At 37.8% G+C, this 21,207-nt stretch overlaps 1 protein-coding gene and 1 long non-coding RNA gene across 2 annotated transcripts in view; one reads left to right on the forward strand and one right to left on the reverse strand.

The window, feature by feature from the left end:
• The window catches only part of LOC132653598 (uncharacterized), a 36,076-nt gene that overhangs the window by 5,146 nt on the left and 9,723 nt on the right, over positions 1–21,207 (forward strand). The window lies entirely within an intron of this gene.
• The window catches only part of Hook3 (hook microtubule tethering protein 3), a 103,010-nt gene continuing 82,884 nt past the window's right edge, over positions 1,082–21,207 (reverse strand). The window contains exons 19-22 of the mRNA XM_060381553.1: positions 19,441–19,541; positions 17,919–18,023; positions 17,695–17,766; positions 1,082–12,574 (exon numbers count right to left, since the gene is read on the reverse strand). Coding sequence (XP_060237536.1) covers positions 12,434–12,574; positions 17,695–17,766; positions 17,919–18,023; positions 19,441–19,541 — 419 coding nt within the window. The 3' untranslated portion in view covers positions 1,082–12,433. The remainder of the gene's footprint in view (positions 12,575–17,694; positions 17,767–17,918; positions 18,024–19,440; positions 19,542–21,207) is intronic.

Raw genomic sequence — 21,207 nt, forward strand, 5'->3', positions numbered from 1 at the left:
GAGCGAGTGTTTAGAGTGTCAGGGCAAGTATACTTGGGCCTTTGGTCCATATATGGAGGAAGACCAGAGAAAAAGGAAAACTCTAAGTTAGAACAGAGTAAGGGGTAAGATCTTTAAGCAACTGTTCTGAAGGACAGACCTGGGGGTGAAACTTTTTTTCTTAAGCTTTATTTAGTGTTCACTTTACATCTCAATTGTAGTTCCCAACCCCAACCTCCTTTCCTCCACTCTCTCTCCTTCTGCCCCTCTCCTAACTCTCAGGAAGGCCCCTCCCATATATACCCATTGGGCAACTAGGTCTTCCTGTGGGTCCTCTAGTAAGGGGAGCATGGGCGTTATTGCATGCTTTTGGATTACTCTCCCCTAGTGGGGCTGCCTTCACAGGCCACCATGGAGGACGGGCATCAATCCTGACGCAACCTGAAGTGCTAGCGTGCGGTGAAACCCTTAAGTATCCTATTTCATTAAAGGAAAGTTATTCTTTGCATCACTTTGACGTGTTTTCAGGTTTATCAGCATACCTAGGCTGGGTGCTTTTGTGGCCAAATAACTGATAAGCCCACTTGGATTAACTCTTATTTGTTAAGACGGGGCCTCACCATTTTGCCCTGGTTGTCTTGGAACTGTGTAGTACAGGGCAGCCTTAAACTCACAGAGATCCAACTGCCTTTGTCTCCGGGATGCTGGTATTAAAGGCCTGTGCCACCATACCTAGATTGGATTAACTTTTAAGGGAAAGGAAATTATCACAATTTTAGGGTTAGATTAGAATGTCACGCTTCCACCCAGGGCAGGAACTCAGATTTTGTTCTTCTGAGTAAGAAGATAGTTTTCTTCTTTCCCCCTTTCATTTTAAAATCTTAAGAAAGGTGTTAATTGTGATGCTTCCCTTTCTTGAGCGTTGCCTGGAAATGAGAGGTGGGCTAAGGCTGATTATGAGGAAGGGTCTATGTTCAATGGTTTCCAAGACTGTTAATTTCTGTCTGCCTACCTAGCCGCAGCAACTGCAAAATCAAGTGTAAAGATCAGTCAATCGTTAAACATCTGTCATAGAAAAGAGCAGAAAAGACAAGATGTATGCTGGATTTTTATACAAGTCTTTATTTACAACTTGTTTAACAACTGTACACTTTTTGCAGCCTTGAAAACATGTTCTTTGTACTTGAGTGGGAAAATATAGTTTGACCAAATCTTAACTTTTTCATATACATATATTATATGCATATATAAACACTCATATATAACAAGCTGGCAGTCATAAAATAAAAATAAACCAAAAGGAAATACAGGATTAAACAAACAAACAAAACCCCCTACTTTCTGCTGGTTTCTCAGAACTTTCTGTGACTTAGTCTCTAACACCTCATTTTCCTCAGCTAACAGTGGGGACACTCAAGACTCAAGACAACCTAAGTAACTGCCAGACTTGGTAAACAAGCGGGAAATGCTTGAACACCATTAAGTATGGTGTTGTTAAATAGGAATTCAAGTCGGAAACGTAGAGCCGAAAGTGGACATCATTGCTGGATTACAACAACAAGGAATAAAACTACAAACCTATGAATTCGATAGTCAACTAGAGCGGGATATAACTAGTAATACCCTTTTCAGAGTGGCTAAAATGCAAGGTGGGTAACATCCCACTATGTCAAATGTGAAACTAGCAACAACTTAGAGGGCAGTCGGTGATCCTGAAGACTTGAGTACAAAGCTTTACACATGGGGCTGTAGTCAATATGACTCCAACTTCAATATACTTAGGTGACCATAGGGAAACAAATTTATTCCTAGCTTGACATTCTTGGTATTTTGAATTTCCTAACCTAAATAAGGCAAAGTATTAAACATATTTAAATTTTGCTACCCATTACATAACAAAAAATGGGTGTTATAAATGTTGGGCAACTCTCAAAATGAGAGAACTGCAACAAATCTGGAAGTTATTCTTCAGAGTACAAAGTATTATGAATTACAGAAACCATAAATGCCAAAATTAGTGATGACAATGTTATTTTAGTGGATTTGAATTATAAGTAACTAAAACTATTAGAAAAACAAAGTAGATTGTTATAAAAATTAAGTGCCAGATCACTGATTGGCATCTGTGTACAGTCATTTTCTACATTTATACTAAAATGTTACTTACGTAGAGCACACTGAAAATTATCCTTAACCAACAAGTCTTTGTAGGATACATATGCAGTTAGGTTACCAAGAGAACAGTAAGACAAACTCAGGCTATCATTTGCTCATCTGTACTTGAATTACAGCAATAGTCTCCCAACCTGTTTGGGAATTGACAATACTGTTCTGATTCTGCTGCCTGACCAGAGAAAGAGAAAGCATGGTGACTGCTGAGCAGGGAAGGCTTCACTAGGCTTATCTGACTCAAAAGAATCACAACAGCAACAGAGTGGGGAGCACTCTCCAGCAGAGAGTGGGGAGCACGCTCCAGCACTGAGGAAGCAGATCTCAGTGAGTTCCAGGCCAGCCAAGGCTAAAAAGTGAGACCTTGTTTCAAAAAAAAAAAAATGATTACTAAAGTACTCTAATATGCTTTAGATTGGCTCTCCAGTACTGCAAACCCTAGAAAAGCAAAAACAAACCTACATATCCACATTTGTTTAAAAGAAGTCCCTTAGTTTGATTTGAAACATTCAGATATATTAACATAAACCTTTAAGTTAAATAAAGTACTTTAGTATAGTGAAGGAAAAACCAGTATAATTTCCCAATGTTTTCATATTCTATAATAACAAATGTTCACTTCATAAAGAAAAAACTGATTGGACTCATCATCCTAACAAGAGCCAGAAACCATGAAGAAATTTACTTATTTGACCCTAAGTGTACTTTTGAAGTAGAAGATAGCCAAACATGAATTTAAAACTCATAGGGCAGAAACAGTGACTTTCATGAGATATTTATATATAAAGATTTAAATAATGTAAGGGCTATGACATTTATTAAATTTTATTTGAGAATAAGTTAAACATTTATTATCAGTTTCTCCTGGATGACAAGTAATATAATCAATTTAAAAGTTATAAAAGAGAAATGCCTGAAAATATTAAGCAATGATTTATAAAATGACTTAATTATATCAAGTGATAAAGCATTGATAATTTGTGTTGGGAAGAATATACTAAAAACTCACAATATGGGGCTTTGATTTTTCAAAGGCCAAAAAGGTTGCTACAAAACTTTTATAAGAGGGGCTGCAGAGATGACTTAGCAGTTAAGAGCACTGGTTGCTCTTTCAGAGGACTGGGTTCAATTCCCAGCATCCACATGGCAACGTACAACTGTAACTTCAGTTCCTCATACAGACATACATGCAGGAAAAACACTAATGCAATAGGATAAATAAATCATAAAAAATCCTTTCATAAGAAAGAAACACTTGTCAGCTGTTAAACCCTTTAGCAACTGCTATTAGTTGACCTGTAAGTTGATCGACTGCCTCTAATTTCTTTCCTTTTTCTGGCATAGTTTTCTGCATTGAAGGAAATGTTCCACACCCACACTGCCCACTGCACTCGTGTGAGCGCTGAACAACAGGAGCAGAGGGCTGAAGTGGTGATGGAATCTCACAGGTCACCCTGAATGGCCTTGCCCTGTGGAGATCCGCTCACTCAGCCTCACAAGCGCTAGAATTACGTGTAGGCTGTGTACACACGGCGGTACTGACTTGGCTTACGGCCACTCTATGTAGATTAACAAGAAGAAGCCAGAGTTAGGACACTTAGAAACTTATTCACTGACCGCTTACACAGAATATGTTCATTCAAAACACTGTGTAGTTTTGTACTTGTGTAATCTGACTTCAGACTTGTGATCCTGCTGCCTTAACCGAGTTGGGATTATGGATGTGTGCCACCACCCTGCCTTTCTAGTTTTTACTCGGGGAAGGAAAACAAGGTCTCTATTTCCTTAAAGTTGAATGTAGACGTTCCCATTTCAGTGCTGTTTTCTTCCAGGTGCTCGACTTTAAGTAAACTTTCATAGGAAAGAAACTACTACATGGAGAGAAAGAGAGCAAGACAGAGACAGAGACACAGAGACAGACATAGAGACAGAAACTGAGACTGACTGAAGCCAGGCAGGCTGTACCATTTGGTTTGCAACTAGAGGTAGGCCCACTGGTCCAAAATGCACAAACCAAACCAAACCAGAAGTAAATGGTTTTTATGAGCCAAGTTCCCCATTCTCTGGCAGTAATGAGTTAATGTTCCTCAAACAAGTATCCGTAACTGTTGGTCTCTAACATGACTGCTACATTCACTTCTGAGTCAAAAAACAAAAACCTCACCAGCACAAGATGAAATCTTTGCAAGAGAAATTTAAGGAAAAAAAAAAAAAAACAAAAAACAAAAACCCAAGGTAGAAAAAAAAAAAACAAAAACCACAAAACTATCATAGTACTTTTTTTTTTTTTCAGATGATTTGACTTCTCAGTTTCTGAAATGTTTTGTTTTTCCTTCTCTTTCAGTATTTGCAAAGGTCGGGGGGAAAAACAAGGTAGGGATGGTTTACAGGTTTTTATTTTAGAAGACAATCCCTCAAAGGATAAGAAAATCTCATCAAGCAGAGAAGTGTTTAGTTTTATCCTTGAGAAACACAGTTTCAAAGGAGTTTGTGCTTGAGAAGACACAGTGTGCTGGGCTTGGAGCTGGAAGGTAGAGTGCGCCTGGAGAACCCAAAAGCTGGCTTCACACTGTAGTAAAATACACCTTGTAGTGTGACCAGTAGCAAACTCAGTTATATGCATGTTTCCAGACTCTGATTCATGGCACCGAGGTGCCAACTGGAAACACCAAAGTAAAGCAGAAGAGGAAAGGAAGAATTATTATCAAATCCTAGTAAAGTGCTGGAAAACTTGTAGTAAGGTATAAACAATCTCCACTGCTGAGGAAGGTAGATGTTAAGCTTCCTGTCTCTAATAAAACACAACAGAAGGACACAGAGTGACACTGTCTACAGGTTCCCAAGCACAGCAAGAATAAACATGGGCTCTTTCTACTTTACTTTGTCACTTCAGAGCTCTCTCAAGTGACAGAGTCTGTTCTGACATCTTGTCAGTGTGCTTCAGTGTTCTCAGTGTGATTCCTTTAAGATCAAAGCAGATATAATTCAGATTTTAATAGCCCTGTGGGTGGGAAATCTTGAGCTAATGGGCACCCCCAATTTCATCTTAGGACCTCCACACCTGCTTGTGAGCCTGTGGTAATGTAATATATCAGGCTTACTTTTGAATGTTTTAAAGGTCTACCTTTGTCTTCATTTACAGACATTTTGTGGAAGTACAATGTATAATTGGGGGGAGGGGAACATAAAATTAAAACAATGTTTTTTTTAAACTATAAAAGTATGATATAGATACCTGTTGGGAAATTGTGATAATTTCAGTCATCATAGATTTTTTTCTCTCATCTCATCAAATCAAAGTTTCCTTAACATTCTAAATCCCTAAAGTATTAGTAACTGTTCAATAGTTATAAAAAGAAATGAAATGTTTTCTCTCCCACTAACATGCATATTATATGCTTAAGTTAAACTCACCAAAATACAATTAGACATTAGATCTGGTCTATTCTTTTATCAGACAAATGTGTACTAAGGATAGAATATCCTGTTGACTAAAACTTACGGGACATCTACTGAGACACTGCTTAAGGGCATCTCTTGGCCTACTTTTTGTTGATTAGGCTACTTGTTACCCCAATATTCACTCTGCTCTCAATAATAGATTTGTCTTAAGAGCCATCCGTTTGCTTTCTTCAATTTCTATTCTCTCATACTACATTTAATCTTAACCTTACAGTGTATTACTAAAACTGTAAGAAAACAGAAAATTACTGAAAAGAGACATGTAAAGCAAATCTTGGTAGTCTGGTTTTAAATATGTGTGTGCACACACACACATATGTACAGAAATATACACATATATGCCTAAGATTTATATACATGTGCTTAAATCATATGCATTTAGGGACCCCCATATAACTTTCAAACTTCATATACAAGCCATAACTAGGCTCAGGCCTCTTATTTCTCAAAACAATGTCCCTCTATTGCGTTGGTGTAATTGGAGGAATCCACATATATTCATATTTAAAAACATTAAATATAGAATTTATGGTTTCCTACTCATAATAATATAAATTGGACCGATGAAAAGCTGTTTTAAAGTAATCAGTACACACTTTGATGACATAATGACTTAAAAGCAAGAAATGCCATTATATTTGTGTTGTCTTTCATTATATAAAAATGACACTAAACATAAGACTAATAACGTGACATGACAGAGAAGGTTAGAAGTTAGCTATGTTATTAGCAAGCAAGTTAGTTATTAGCAAATTACTTTATATGCTTTTAGCTGTATTTATTAAAAATATTAGACCATTATTGTGTTAAAATTGGATAAATATTCAAAGAAAAATGTATCAATCACTAAAATATTCATTATAAAAAGTAAAATATTGTGTGAGATGCATTGAAAGTAGCTACACGATAGTCAAATCAGTTTAAAAGAATAAGCTTTGAAACCTCTTTCTAAATGTAATAAAATTGGATTGGAAAAAACAAAAGCCAGGCATGATGGTACATACCTTTAATCCTAGCACTCAGGCAGGCGAATCTCTGTGAGTTCAAGGCCAGCCTGGTCTACACAGTGAGACCCCTTATCAACAAACAAACAAAGGGTTGAATCACATTTAATTCTGATAGGACTACAGTTAATGAGGTTACTTCTATTGGATAGAAAACCCTTTAAGTCATGAAAAGGAAAACAGAACATGATAATTTTTATATATTTAGATATCCCACTTTATGCATTTATATATTCATTAATTCATAAGTACTAGGGACTGAACGTAGGGTTTTTTGGGTCACAGGCCTCGTGTCCTATTCTATTTTGTTGAGCACACTTTTTTTTTTTGGAGGGGTGTGGTTCAAGACAGGGTTTTTGTATGTAACAGAGCCCTGGTTGTCTTGGAATTTGCTCTGTAAACCAGGCTGGCCTCGAACTCACAAGGCTCTGCCTGCCTCTGCTCCCATGTGCTGAAACAAGGTCTCATTGAATAGTCCCATCTAGCTTCCAACTTGCATTTTTCTATCCCCAGGCTCCCATGTTCTGGGATTACACTAGATATCACATAGGTTTCACTGTTAAATACAAAGCTGAATCAGGTTGATAAACACAGAGGAAAAAAATATCTTCATAATATGAAGATTAAAAAGTCCAAATACTTGGGGATGGAAAGATGGCTCAGCTGGCTGTCTAGCAGAAGACCCCTGATCTACACAGGGCAGCTCACAACTACCTCTAACTCTAGCTTCAGTGGATCTGATGTTTTCCTTTGGCCTCCATGGATGGCACTTGCACATATCCTGCCCAAATCTCCCTCCCCCAAATAAAAAACAGCAATTCTTAAAAAAACAAAGGTCCAACTATTCTTTCATGGTTTAATGAACAGAAAACTAAAGGCGTTTGGTACTAACATGATTCCACCTTAGCAAAAAAAGATGCTAAATGCTTCCCTTTCATTGTGGGGTCAAATTATGTTAAGTCAAGTGGATAGAAACTAGCTAAGTACCTATCAGGTAGGGACTGTGGATGTTCAGAAAAGTACCACATTTCCAAACTGGGCATAATTACAACATTCATCAACTACAAGATCTGAAAAAAAAAAAAAAAAAGAAGATTAAATATGGAGAGTAAAGAAGATATTTTAAATTTCATGTTTTCATTAAAGATAACTCAGTGAAATAAAGACTTTAAAATTTAAAATATGGTTATTTTTAGAAGAACAGATTAATGCTTATGTGAGAATAAGAGATTCAACAAAAGAATTATTTATACACACACACACACACACATTTTTTTGTTTTTGCTTTTTTGTTTGATTTTTTAAGGCAGGGTTTCTCTGTGTAGCCCTGACTGTCCTGGAACTCACTCTGTAGACCAGACTGACCTCAAATTTATAGAGATCTGCCTGCTTCTGCCTCCCAACTGCTGGGATTGAACGTATGCACCACAACCGCCCGGCCCACTTTTTCTTTAAAGACAAAAATCTCATATAGATTAAACTGGCTTCAAACTCTCTATATACATATACACCCAGTTTACATGATAACAGGCAATGAACCCAGTGCATCATGTATATTAGGCAATGAGCTAAAACCCACTGAGCTACATCCTAGCCCTCAAAAATATTTCACCTTTACTCAACAAGACTAAATGAACTGCTACTGAAAGGTGAATAAAACTGCTCGTAGAGGCATCTTTTCCCCTAACTTGCTTTAGACTTAATCCCCCACTTTCACATATTTGCACAGCATGGATCTAAAACACCTAGTGAAACCAGATTGGTGGTTCTTACTGATAACATTTAGTTAGACTTTGTGCAACTGGGTTCTTATTACATTAACTAAACAACGTCAAGAAAATTGGACGATGTTATCCTTATTACAATTTAATCATCACATTAAGCTAATTTTACCAAGGTAATAGAAATGATTCAATATGGATCATTTATTGAGGGACTTATTTTTATTATTGTTAGGTAATAATAAAACTGTGACCCAGTTTAAACTTTCTTTTTATAGATTTGTCTTATGTGTATGAGTGTTTTGCCTGCATGCATGTATGCACACCACATGTGTCCCTGATGCCTGTGGAGGTCAGAAGATGGCATTGGATTCCCTGGAATGGGATGTGAAGCAGAAGGCTGGGTGTGAGCTTGCACATTAGGAACTGCACCAGGGTTCCCTGGAAGAACAGTAAATGCTCATAAATGCTCAGCCAACTCTCTCACTAGTTTTAAGAAAACATTTAAAAGTATGTACAAGTGGAACTGGGTTTGGTGGCACACACCTGTAATCCCAGCACTCGGGGCAGAGGCAGGCTGATCTCCATGAATTTGAGGCCAGCCTGGTCTACAATATGAGTTCAGGACAGCTAAGGACACACAGTAAAACCCTGTCTTGGAAAAAACAAGCAAGCAAGCAAACAAACAGTATGTACAAGTGCATTAGTGTTACTTTCATTTCAGAATGCAAGAAACTTACATTTACTGGATTTTTTTTTATTATAATATTAAGTGTATACTGTGGAACATAAATGATTTTTTTTTTTTTTTTTTTGTAAACCCTGTTTAGAAGGCACAGAAAATAAGGATGTTGTAAGAACTAATGTGCTGGTGACAGCTCCTCCCAGGCTGACACAATGACACTGTCCTCATGCCCTTGTTAATGCTGGGACAAGACACATGGAACAAGCAGAGGCTTCAGGAAGTACCAAAAAAGCATGGGAAGATACAGCCCAGCATCACTGACCTCTTCGATTTTAGAGACCACACATCACTGTCAGAGCACCCGCAACATTCCTGATCACTAGCAGAGAAACTGACCTAAACCACACAGTGGAAAAGTTGCCACCGCCATCCTTATCTGTCTATCTATCTATCTATCTATCTATCTATCTATCTATCTATCTATCTATCTATCTAGGGCTCTTAGAGACCACATATCACCCACGACATTCCTGATCACTGGCAGAGAAACTGACCTAAACCACACAGTGGAAAAGTCACCACCACCATCTTTCTTTCTTCCTTCCTTCATTTATTTATGAGACAGGGTTTCTCTGTTAGCCTTGGCTGTCCTGGACTTACTTTGTAGACCAGGCTGGCCTTGAACTCACAGAGATCCACCTGCCTCTGCCTCCCTGAGTACTGCGATTATAGGTGTGTGCCACCACTGCCTGGTTCATACCTAAGTTTTACTCTTGGCGTTATGATACCTAAAGTATATATTCAGATGCTGTTTCTTATGAAAGCATGTTTTATTTTCTTCTGAAGTATCATGAGAAATATTTCTTCCATTTCTGAAGGAAATCAACCAAACATTAAAGACAGAGCAAACAACAGTGAAGGCTATAAACACTGAAATAAGCACACAACAGATGAGGAAGAAAAGAAGCTTATCTTCCTTCTGAAAGCTTGAGGCATTCCCAAAACATCCAGAGAAAAGAATCTGGTAGGTGGTTTAGGTAGGTGTGGGTGTATCCATAGAGAGGGCAGGTAAATAGAAAATTAAAATCAAAACACTGAGATGTTTTTACCCCACAGGTAAAATCTGGCTGATGAGTAGCTTCAAGAATCTCTTGTTTTCATTTACTTTATTCCACAGGTATAATTTCTCAACAACCAATAATTTTGTTAAGAGTAGGGGTCATAAACCAATTTGATTTAAAAAGTGGTTGAATCTTAGGTATTATGTGAACTAAGGATGAAGTGAGAACTATTTTAAGCTACTTTTAATCTTTTAAAACATATTTACTTGTGTGTGCACCTACAACTGTGTCGATAAGGAGAACAGAGGACAGCCCCTGGGAGTAGCTTGTTCCCTCATCATCTGGGCCCCAGGAATTGAGCTCAGGTCCTCAGGCTTGGCAGCAAATACTCTTCCAGCTGAGCCATTTTGCTGGCTCCAATCTTTAATCTTTTATTTTCAAACTTGATATATCATGTGGGTGTGGTGGCACATACCATAATCTCAGCCTCTTGGAAGGCAGAGGCAGGATGGTTTTAAGTCAAAGGATTTGACGCAGGTGTGGTGGTGTCCTAACACAGTTCTCTCCACTATTGCTAGTTCTTGCTGCTTTCTAGTCTTCCTAGGCAGACGCCCTCAGAGTATACTTAAACATTTGCTGTGAATGTTTTTTTAAAGAAGTGCTGCTTGTTGCACTGTGTTATTTCTCTATGTTGTGATACCTTTTTTCAAGAAAAAAAAATACTAAGAGCTGAGAATGTTGGTTCATGCCTATAATCCAAGAGCATCATATGTTCAAGGTGCCTGGGTTACATAAAGACTCTGTTTAAAAAAAACAAAACAAAACAAAACATGCAGGACAAATTTCTAGGTCAACTTTCTTATAAAAGAGTAGGCAGTTAAAATGGAGCACTTGAATATAGTTTCTGAAAATTCTTAATCACATTAAACTTGAGTTAAAGTTATTTGTCTTTTATACACAACTAAATGAAAACAGAACTTCCAAACAGCAAGTACATGATATAACATCTTCCACTTACATGATTTACCTAAAAAGAAACAAAATAACCCTGTGATCCAATTTCAGATTTCTTTTTTCTTTTAAAAAATGTGGTATGGAACAAGAAAAAGGCTGGAGGAAACCTTAAATAACTTGGGATAAAATACACAAATCAATATAAAAAAAACAAAAGGTAGATCATTTTCAAATAAATGATAGTTTAAAATTATATAATTCCTTAGACAAGGTGCTTCATATGATTGCTTAACAGGCATTCATCTATGTAAATAAATGTGGCATACAATGTAAGCACTTTGAACAACCAAATACCCAAGAAAAATCTCTCCTGTTACCAGTTCTTGGACTTGTAGGGAGAGTAGAGAGAAACTGTAAGGGGTCCTATCAATATTACATACAGAAAGTCACGTACTGATCTTAACGAGTGATAGTAAGACGTTAGCTATCAAGATTAACTGAGAAAAGGAAAAGCTCACAGAATCTATAAAACATTTGAGGCGTAAGTCAAAGAACTGCCCCCAAAATAAGGCTACCTATATGAAAAATAAATATTTTACATGTGGAGAGCAATTAAAAGTGCATGGTTAGAATCTGATTCTTAGCTACTCATGATATTCCAAAGGAAGAAGAAAAAATCCAGCCAAATTTTATCCTTTGTATTTTCTACCCAAATATCTGCACCATTTCATTCTGCCAGCAAACAAGTGAGCAGGAAATAATGAAATTTTATATACTTATGTTTTTAAAACAAACTCCAAATCTTAGAAGAAGTCTAATTTCTCCCCTCTTAGTGATCCTGCCAGGTGCCACAGATCTCTCTAACCAGCACCTCTGCCGATGTAGTTTGTCTTTGCAAAAAGTGCACTTGACACCACTTCATATAGTACAGTAAATGTTTAAGTTATCTGAAGTGCATTTGGAAAACAATCGAAACACAGATTAATACACCATAAAAAGATTAATTCCCTTTAAACAAAGACATTCTTATAAAGTATGGTAACACAGTAGGCACGATAAAGAATATAAATTGTGTATCAATTATTGGCAGAAAATCTGATTCTTTACAAAGCCCACACAAATGGGGAAGAAGACATTTTCATACAAAGAAAAGTATTACACTATTATACAACACTTTTAATTGTACATTTACAAATTTTTGGCACATTAAAAGGAACTGAAAAGACCATAAAGTAAGGGCCAAAGAAACTAAACGATATAAGAGAGAGAAAAATCCTCACACGAGAAACACTAAATATTAACACAGGAGAGAAATAAAATAAGCTGGCTGAATTTCCTGAAATGTTGTTATATGTAACAGAAGTATGCTTTTTAAAAATTCCTCATGGTAAGACCTCTCTACCTTGCTGTGGCTGGCTGGACATGGCCTGGGTAGGATCTTCTTGTGCTGGTTGCTTGTCTTTGCCTAGCTAGAAATGACTGCCCTGAACCTGTGCTAGCCAGTCTGTCTTCAGCCGCCTTTTTATGTAGAGTCATTCCCTGTAACATGAGAAGAAAAGCAAAAGTCACCAGTGGAAGCATGGAGCATATGCTTACAAAAATAAATGTCATCATGCAGAATTTACTTCAATGAATAGCAAGGTATAACTTATTAAGAATATTAATTCTACTCATTATAGTTTAAAATTTTATGATTATTTATAATTAGGTACAAATCTTCCTTTGGAAAAATTATGACTTAATTTTATGAATTCACAACAATCAAAACAATAGATAATGGAGAACATTTTTTAGAATACATCACCTATACTTTCATTTCAAATCAAATAGTGATTTTCCAAGAAAAGTGCAATTGATTGGTAGCAGCTGATTCATACAAAACGTGGAAATCACAGAGTTCATCAGAAAGGAAAAACAAGAAGGTGCTCGTTTCTTATGAAGGAAAGCCATTCTAGGTGCTATACATACCACAGCGCTGTTTTTCTTCACTTCAGGGCAGACTCGTACTATCAAACAAACTAAGCAAAGTTTCTGACAACTCACCATAGAGAGCACAACCAAGAAGGGGATCTCCCGTTAAAAGCGAAAAGATCACTTACTACCTCTGCAGAGGGGCAAAGTCACCAGCTACACCTAGGCGGGAGGAGGAAACCTGCAGGCACTCTCAGAATTTGGAGAAACAGTGAGACATGACAGCACCACTTCTCCTAGATCAGAAGGCTACAGGAGCTAGGAATGGGCCAATTTTAGTATTCTTTTAATAAGACAATGAACTAAGGTAGCAAGAGAAACTGAGGTTGCTGGTCAATCATACCAATAACTCGTATAGGTAGCCTATGCAGAGAAGTGGAGGATGACAACGAGGAAATGATGCACAGAAGACAGGAGACTAAACAATCCATCTTCCAACTTTTAAAAACATTTATTTTAAAAAAATTGCTTGGGAGATGGCTCAGAGGTTAAGAACACTCCCTGTTCTTCCGAAGGTCCTGAGTTCAATTCCCAGTCAACCACATTGTGGCTCAGAACCATCTATAGTAAGATCTGGTGTGCAAGCAGAATGTTGTATAAACAATAAATAAATCTTAAAAAAAATTAAATAATTTATTTTATTTTATTTTATGTGCATTAGTGTGAAGGTGTCAGAGCTCTTGGAATTGGCGCTACAGACAGTTGTAAGCTGCCATGTGGGTGCTGGGAATTGAACCCATGTCCTTTGGAAGAGCAGACAGTGCTCGTAACTGCTGAGCCATCTCTCCAGCCCCTATTTTTTATTTTTAAGAGTTTATTTATTGTTATTTATTACAATTTATTCAGTTTGCATCCTGGCTGTAGCCCCTTCTCTCATTTCCTTCTGGTTCCACCCTCCTTCTCTTTAACCCGAGTATGCCCCTCCCCTAGTCCACTGATAGGGAAGGTCCCCTTCTATCTGACCCTAGACTATCAGGTCTCATCAGGACTGTCTGGATCCTCTTTCTCTTGTGGCCTAGTAAAGCTGCCTCACCAGGGGACAGGTGATCAAGAGCAGGCAACCTAGTTCATGCCAGAGACTGCCCCTGTTCCCCTTACTAGGAAACCCCCATGGAGACTGAGCTGCTCATGGGTTACATCTGAGCAGAGGGGTTTAGGTCCTCTCCATGCATGGTCCTTGGTTGTGGTCTCTGCAGTATCCCCTGGGTCCAGGTTTTTGGCTCTGTTGGTCTCCTTGTGGAGCACTGTCTTCTCCAGGTCTTTCTATCTCCCCCTTCTTCCATAAGGTTCCCTGCACTCTGCACAAAGTCTGGCCGTGAGTCTTAGCAGCTCCTTCAATACCCTGATGGATAGAGTCTTTCAGAGGACCCCTGTAGAAGGCTCCTGTCCTGTTCCCTTTCTTCTCCTACTTCTGATGCCTATCCTGTTTGCCCTTCTGAATGAGGTTTCATCCTTTTCCCTAGGGTCCTCCTTATTGTTTACCTTCTTTAGGACTATAGATTTTAGTATGTTTATCCTATATTATATGGCTAATATCCAGCTATAAGTGAATATATATGTTTCTCTTTGCTTCTGGGTTACCTCACTCAGGATGATCTTTTCTAGTTCCATTTAAAAAATGGGGTACAAAAAAATGGGGTACAGAACTAAACACAGAATTCTGAACAGAGAATTCTTGAATGGTGAAGAAGCACTTAAAGAAATGCTGGGTGTCCTTAGTCATCCAGGAAATGCAAATCAAAATGACCCTGAGATTCCACCTCACACCCATCAGAATGGCTAAGATCAAACACTTAAGGGACAACACATGCTGGAGAGGTTGTGGAGAAAGGGGAACCCTCCTCCATTGCTGGTGCGAATGTAATCTCGTACAACTGCTTTGGAAATCAATCTGGCACTTTCTCAGAAATTTAGGAATAGCGCTACCTCACGATCCACCTATACAACCTCTGGGCATATATCCAAAAGATGCTCAACCATGCAATAAGGGCATTTGTTCAACTATGTTCATACCAGCTTTGTTCATAATCTCCAGAATCTGGAAACAACCCAGATGTCCCTCAACTGAGGAATGGATACAGAAATTGTGGTACATTTACACAATGGAATACTACTCAGCAATTAAAAACAAGGAAATCAGTTTGAAATCACTTGAAATTTGCAGGCAAATGGATGGAACTAGAAAAGACCATCTTCCTTTTAATAATTAGCCTCTAGATTAGACACTGGCCATAGCTTTGCATTCTGAATATTACTTCAGTCTTTCACATGTACTAAGAACACAAAACATTTTCGCCGATGGGAAATTGTAGAAAATATTTCTTTTCTGTGTGTTTGTTTTGTTTTCTATAAGGCAGAGTGTTAAATGGAATGATTTTTAGAATACAACACTTATACTTTCCTTTCAAATCAAATAGTGATTTTCTAAGAAAAGTGCAACTGATTGGTAGCAGCTGATTCACACAAACAGGAAATCATAGAGCTCATCAGAAAGAAAAAACACAAATTCATTTGCTTCTTACTAGTTTCTTTCTAAACTATTTAGCCCTGCTAGCCTGAGACTAGGTAATCCAAGCAGATGTTGATCTGGTATTACTGTCTTGTGTCACCACGCCTGGCCTCAGGGAAATGTCCTGGGGAAGGTAGGAATATAAGCATAAAATGTGTGTGTGTAAATGGTGGCTATGCATGCCTGTATCACAGTTTATGTGGAGGTCAGAGGACAACTTGATGGCCTTGGCTCTCTCCTTCCACCTTTACGTAAGTTTCTAAGGACTGAATTTAGGTTGACAGGATTGTGCAGCAAGCACAACTACCTACTAAGTCATCTTGCCAACCCCCAGCATATATTTTTAACTCAACTTTAACTTAACAAATACATTTGCAGGTTTGAGTAAAACTGATAAGTATCTACTGAAAACATTTTACCTCATATAATGAAATTACACTTTAGTTAAAAAAATTCTAATTTTTCAGGCAACTGACTGGGGAACCTGGGCCTCTGTGGTCTGTGTTCCAGGGCTCCACCACTGAGCAACACATTTCACATACTTCAAGATGTCAGAGGCCAACATAAAGCTATTTGTTGAGAAATTTAATACCTTGCCCCAGCACTCACCATCTTGACTCCTATTTAAGTTGTCTGAGGTGCAAAACTTTCTGAATGTAAGTATGATTTTCCTCCTCTTGGTTACCCTCTGTGAACAGAACTTGCATGTGTGTCTATTGTAATTACCCCTTCACTCCAAAAAGTTAAAAATTAGCACTATCCTTTAGCCCCCATGTCACAGAATAACGAAATCTGGTTCCATAAGAAGCAGTATGTGAGCACTGTGTGAAGCCATAAAAAATAGTCAAGGATGTGAACTTCTAATGGGGATCGGAGTACAGGGCTATGAGACTGTGAACACTAAGCTTCGAGGAAGACAGAACAGTGGGGTTTGGGTTAATGCCCAGAGAAGTCCCCTAATGGGATTTATTTTCTCTTCTTTTAAATTTAATTTTCGAGAAAACTATTTATTAGTAATATCCTCATTCAAAATTATCTGTCTTAAAAGAAAAATTACAATAAATCTTAAACTGCACCGACACACTGGCGCACTGTAAGTCCAGCATGTCATGAAACACACATCTCCGTGGAGATCAGATGTCATGAAACACACATCTCCGTAGAGATCAGATGTCATGAAACACACATCTCCGTAGAGGTCAGATCGCATTTTAAGGTTGGAGAATTAACCTTTAAGAGAGGGTAGCAACGGCAACGCTAACCTAAAAACAACACTGTCGTGTCAACAGAGCGATAAGACAAAAGGGGAAAACTGAAAGAACAGCCTCATTTCCTGCTTCAAAGTACTAACATCTCGGCTGGGGAGATGGCTCTGTGGGTACTGTTGCTTCTGGCTGCTGGTAGGTTACTCAGCCGACTTCTGCTGTTTCTGCTTTGCTGCCTTATTTCAAAAGATTTGCCCTGTCCTGGCTCTCAGTCGCAGCTTGATGTACCCAGCAACTTGTGTTCAATCCCTGGAATCCACACAGCTTCTACACATGTTCCATAGCACCCCTACCCATCATGTACACACATGCACAACGAATAATTTTTAACCCCCCCAACATTTAAAAGACGTAGAAATGGTTTCCTTAGAAAGAACACAAAGCAAAGAAGGACAAAAGGTCCAAGAGAAGGAGCCTCATCCTGTGTAATTCACAGCTATGCATACGCCAATGAACAGTTACTGCCTTCCCTTACATACATTTAGTTTCTTTGAAGGTGTGGTGGAATATTCCATTTCAAAATCTTCAGTGGTCAAGGTCTGAAACTAAACATTTCCAAATCCCTCCAGATAGATTAACTATTTGTAAAGTAAGTCTTGCAAAGGTGCTGACACAGCCCACGATGCAAGAGCTACTTCATCTCTTTAGGTATCACCATGTCTGCTTTCCCGACAACACATGGCTCCAAGAAATAAAACTAACCTGGTCTTTTCTATCCCCTGGGGATGATGACTTCACAATGCCTTAGCCTTGTATAGTGCTTTACAGTTTTAAGGTCAACATAGAGGCTTTGTTAGTATGTGTTAGGAGAGAAATGACTTTCAGATTCTCTTGGTAGAATTACTTCTACAGTACAGGCAGTATAATGGCATAGTCACCAAACTCTGCATTATACTGAAATACTTTTCTCTTACCATATTGTACCAGGCACTAACAATGTATTTCTCCTCCATGTCTCTTTGACTCTTTGTTTTCTCATATTCTTTCTGAAGCAGAAGCACATATAAAGATACAAGTGAATTAAATATCAAGAAAAATAAACAAGTAACTGTTTAAACCGGAGTACAATTGTATAACTTAGCAAGACTCTGAAAAAGCTAAAAACCTCAGTATTTTACTGTACAAGGTAGTGACTGACCTCTAATGAGTGAAACAGCCGATCCCGTTCTTGTAGTTGGTTTTTAAGAGCTTGTATTTCTGGTGCTGCTCCTTGATTCTGTTTAGGGTCTAATGTACGGATAACCTGCGGGGGGGGGGGGGGAGGGAATCTTAAGCATATGTACATATTCACACACATAATCTACAAATTAAAAGAAAAACAAACCCCTGAATCTAGCATCTAAGACATCAGTTTTAGAAATAAAGCTAAGGCTGGGAATATAGCCCAGGGGTATAGTGCCACCTAGCACACACGGGGCCTGAGGTTCAATCCCCAGCACTGCAGTAGGGGTCAGAGAATCAAATTACTGAAATGCACATATAGCTATAGCTATCACTATTTTATCATGACGATCTGTCTTTGATTCCTAGCATCCCCACCCCAATCAAACTAAGCAGAAAAGAAAAATAACACTCATAAGCTATTAAGGACAGTTAAAAATGTACACATATGAAGTAAAATGAACTTGCTGCAAATTTCCAGTGATACAGACAGAAGAATCAATTCTGGATCAGTGAGTATTGCTAACGAGATGCTATTCATAACTCTTGTCTGCTCTATCTCAGCTAACACTGGACATACAGACAGAAAGGCACACAAGGGTGAATCCTAAATAGGCTGTCAGTAGTACCGTTGAGGCATGAACAGGAGATACACTGTAACCTGACTCACTGCAGGATTTCTGGGACAAAGGCCATTTTGTTCTATGCCAATAGTTTTATTATTAAAATGTTCAAACACATAGACCTTCAAACAGTTCAAATCCTTTTATATTTTAACCTGGATTTACCAATTGCTATTTTGCTATTTATGTGTTTCTCTAGCATGAATGCATGTGTATCACCTGCATTCCTGGTGCCCATGGGAGCAAGAATGGCCACAGGAGCCTCTGAAGCAGGGGTTACTGGCAGTTGTAATCTGCCATGTGGGTGCTGAGAACTGAGCCTGGGTCCTCTGCACAAGGAGCAAGTGCTCTTAATTGCTGAGCCCTCTCTCTAACCCCTTAACATCTCTTAAAGTCAATAATTTAATGTTTTTGTGTCATGGCATTTTCACACATTTATATTATTCATTATACTTTGTTCTTGGACAGGCGAGATGGCTCAGTGGGTAAGAGTGCTTGCTGGCAACCTGAGTGCCAGCCCTGGAACCCACACGGTAGAAAGAGAGAAGTGACCCTTGTACCTGTTCTTACTTGTTCCTGTCTGTTCATACATACATGCCATTAAGCTTTGTTCTTTTCTTTCATGTGTTGTTAACTCCATACTTCTACATTGGTGGCTGTGACTTATTTCTTACATAAGATACATTATTTTTTCTTGCTAATGAATTTGTGGAGTGACCTATTTTTATCACTAATTCTTATTTGGGATCTTTATATACTTAGAAGGCCTCTTTGATCATTTTCTGTAGAAGAACATATTATATGGATCCTATAACTTTAGGCTAGCGGAAAACATCACTGGAAAGTAGAGTGAGATAATTTCAAGTTCATACTCACACTTTTGGCTTTCTCTAAATATTTTTTATAGCGTTCTTCCATTTGTTTCATTTCTTCTTCTTTCTTCCGTAAAGCTTCTTGCAGTTCTTCAATTCTTAAGGCTTAGATGACAGTTAAAAAATTAAAATTTAATAACATTATATTTTAAATTATTTATTAACAAATAATAAATAAGTTCTGAGAGATTGATGGTCTATTAATATATATATAATTTTTTTATTTAAAATAATTCTTTTTTTTATTTTACCAAGAGTTTCTCTAATAAGTAAACAAAGGCATCACTATTAAGCTACATAAAGAAAAATGTATCTACTGATGGATGAATGAATAAACAATATATCCATACAATATGATCTTTTAAAGTATAAATTCTGATGCATGCCACAGTAGAGAGACTTAATGTTAAGTGAAAAAGAAAGTTATTATGCCTAGTGAAAAAAACGAGGCAGGAAAGTACAAACATGATTCTACTTGTGTACGTTTCCTGGATTGTTAAGCTCAGAGGGTATAAAGTAGCAGATATCAAAGGATTAGAAGGAGGAATAGTTCCATTTGAGAGGGACTAATGATTTTACAGGTGGGTAGTGAGTTACACAGCAATGTATTTAGTTCTACTAGACTGTATTCTTAAAATGGTTACCTGTTACTGTATGTATTTTGTTGTATCTTAAAATTAAAGTCTGCCACTTCATTTTCATAAAACAAAATTTAACTGCAGTTAGAGATACCAAAAGAAGTATATGTCTAGGGCTAACTTATGCACAATTACACTGAAGGTATTTGGCTTTGTATAATATCCATTAACAATCCACAATTAAAAAAGGTTTCATAAAATGAGTACTTTAAGACATACGGCACATTCTTAAAATGTGACTATCATTTTATGCGTGTGTGTGTGTGTGTGTGTGTGTGTTGTGTACTTGTGTTCAAGTGCCCACAGGACCAGAGGCATCATATCCTTAGAACCAACTGACATGGGTGTTGGGAGCCAAACTTTGGTCTCCTGCAAGAGCAGTAAGAGATCTTAGCTGCTGAGCCATCTTTCCAAAACCTGACAAATTCTTTTGTAAAAAACAAATTCTTAAAAAAAAAAAACTACTTTTTATTTTTATATTTTAAACTTATGCACGTGTATGTGCCTGTGTGAGTACATGTCAAATGTGTTTGGGTACCATGGAGGCCAGAAGAGGGTGTTGGATTCCCTGCGTTTGAGTTACAGGGGTTGTGAGCCACGCAAAGCAGGTTCTGGAACTCAAACTCATATTTTTCTGGAATTGCAGCAAGGCCTCTTAAATACTAAGTCATCTTCTCTAGTCTCTAGCCCTTTAAGGAAAAGTCCTAATTGCTAGAATAGCTAAAAGGTTCATTCAAAAGAAACAAGTTCTCTGTTTTCTCCCTCCTCTGATGTCTGTCCCATTTGCCCTTCTGAATAAGGACTGATCATCTTACCCGGGGTCCTCTTTCTTGCTTAGCTTCTTTAGGTGTACAGATTTTAGTATGTTTATCCTATATTATATGTCTAATATCCACTTATATGTGAATATATACCATATGAGTCTTTGTACTTCTGGGATACCTCACTAAGGATGATCTTTTTTAGTTTCCACCATTTGCCTGCAAATTTCATGATTTCCTTGTTTTTAATTGCTGAGTAGTATTCCATTGTGTAAATGTACCACAATTTCTGTATCCATTTCTCTGTTGAGGGGCATGTGGGTTGTTTCCAGATTCTGGCTATTATGAATAAAGCTGCTATGAACAGCCAAA

This window comes from Meriones unguiculatus, chromosome 4 (assembly GCF_030254825.1).
Source record: "Meriones unguiculatus strain TT.TT164.6M chromosome 4, Bangor_MerUng_6.1, whole genome shotgun sequence".
Classification (NCBI taxonomy): Eukaryota; Metazoa; Chordata; class Mammalia; order Rodentia; family Muridae; genus Meriones; species Meriones unguiculatus.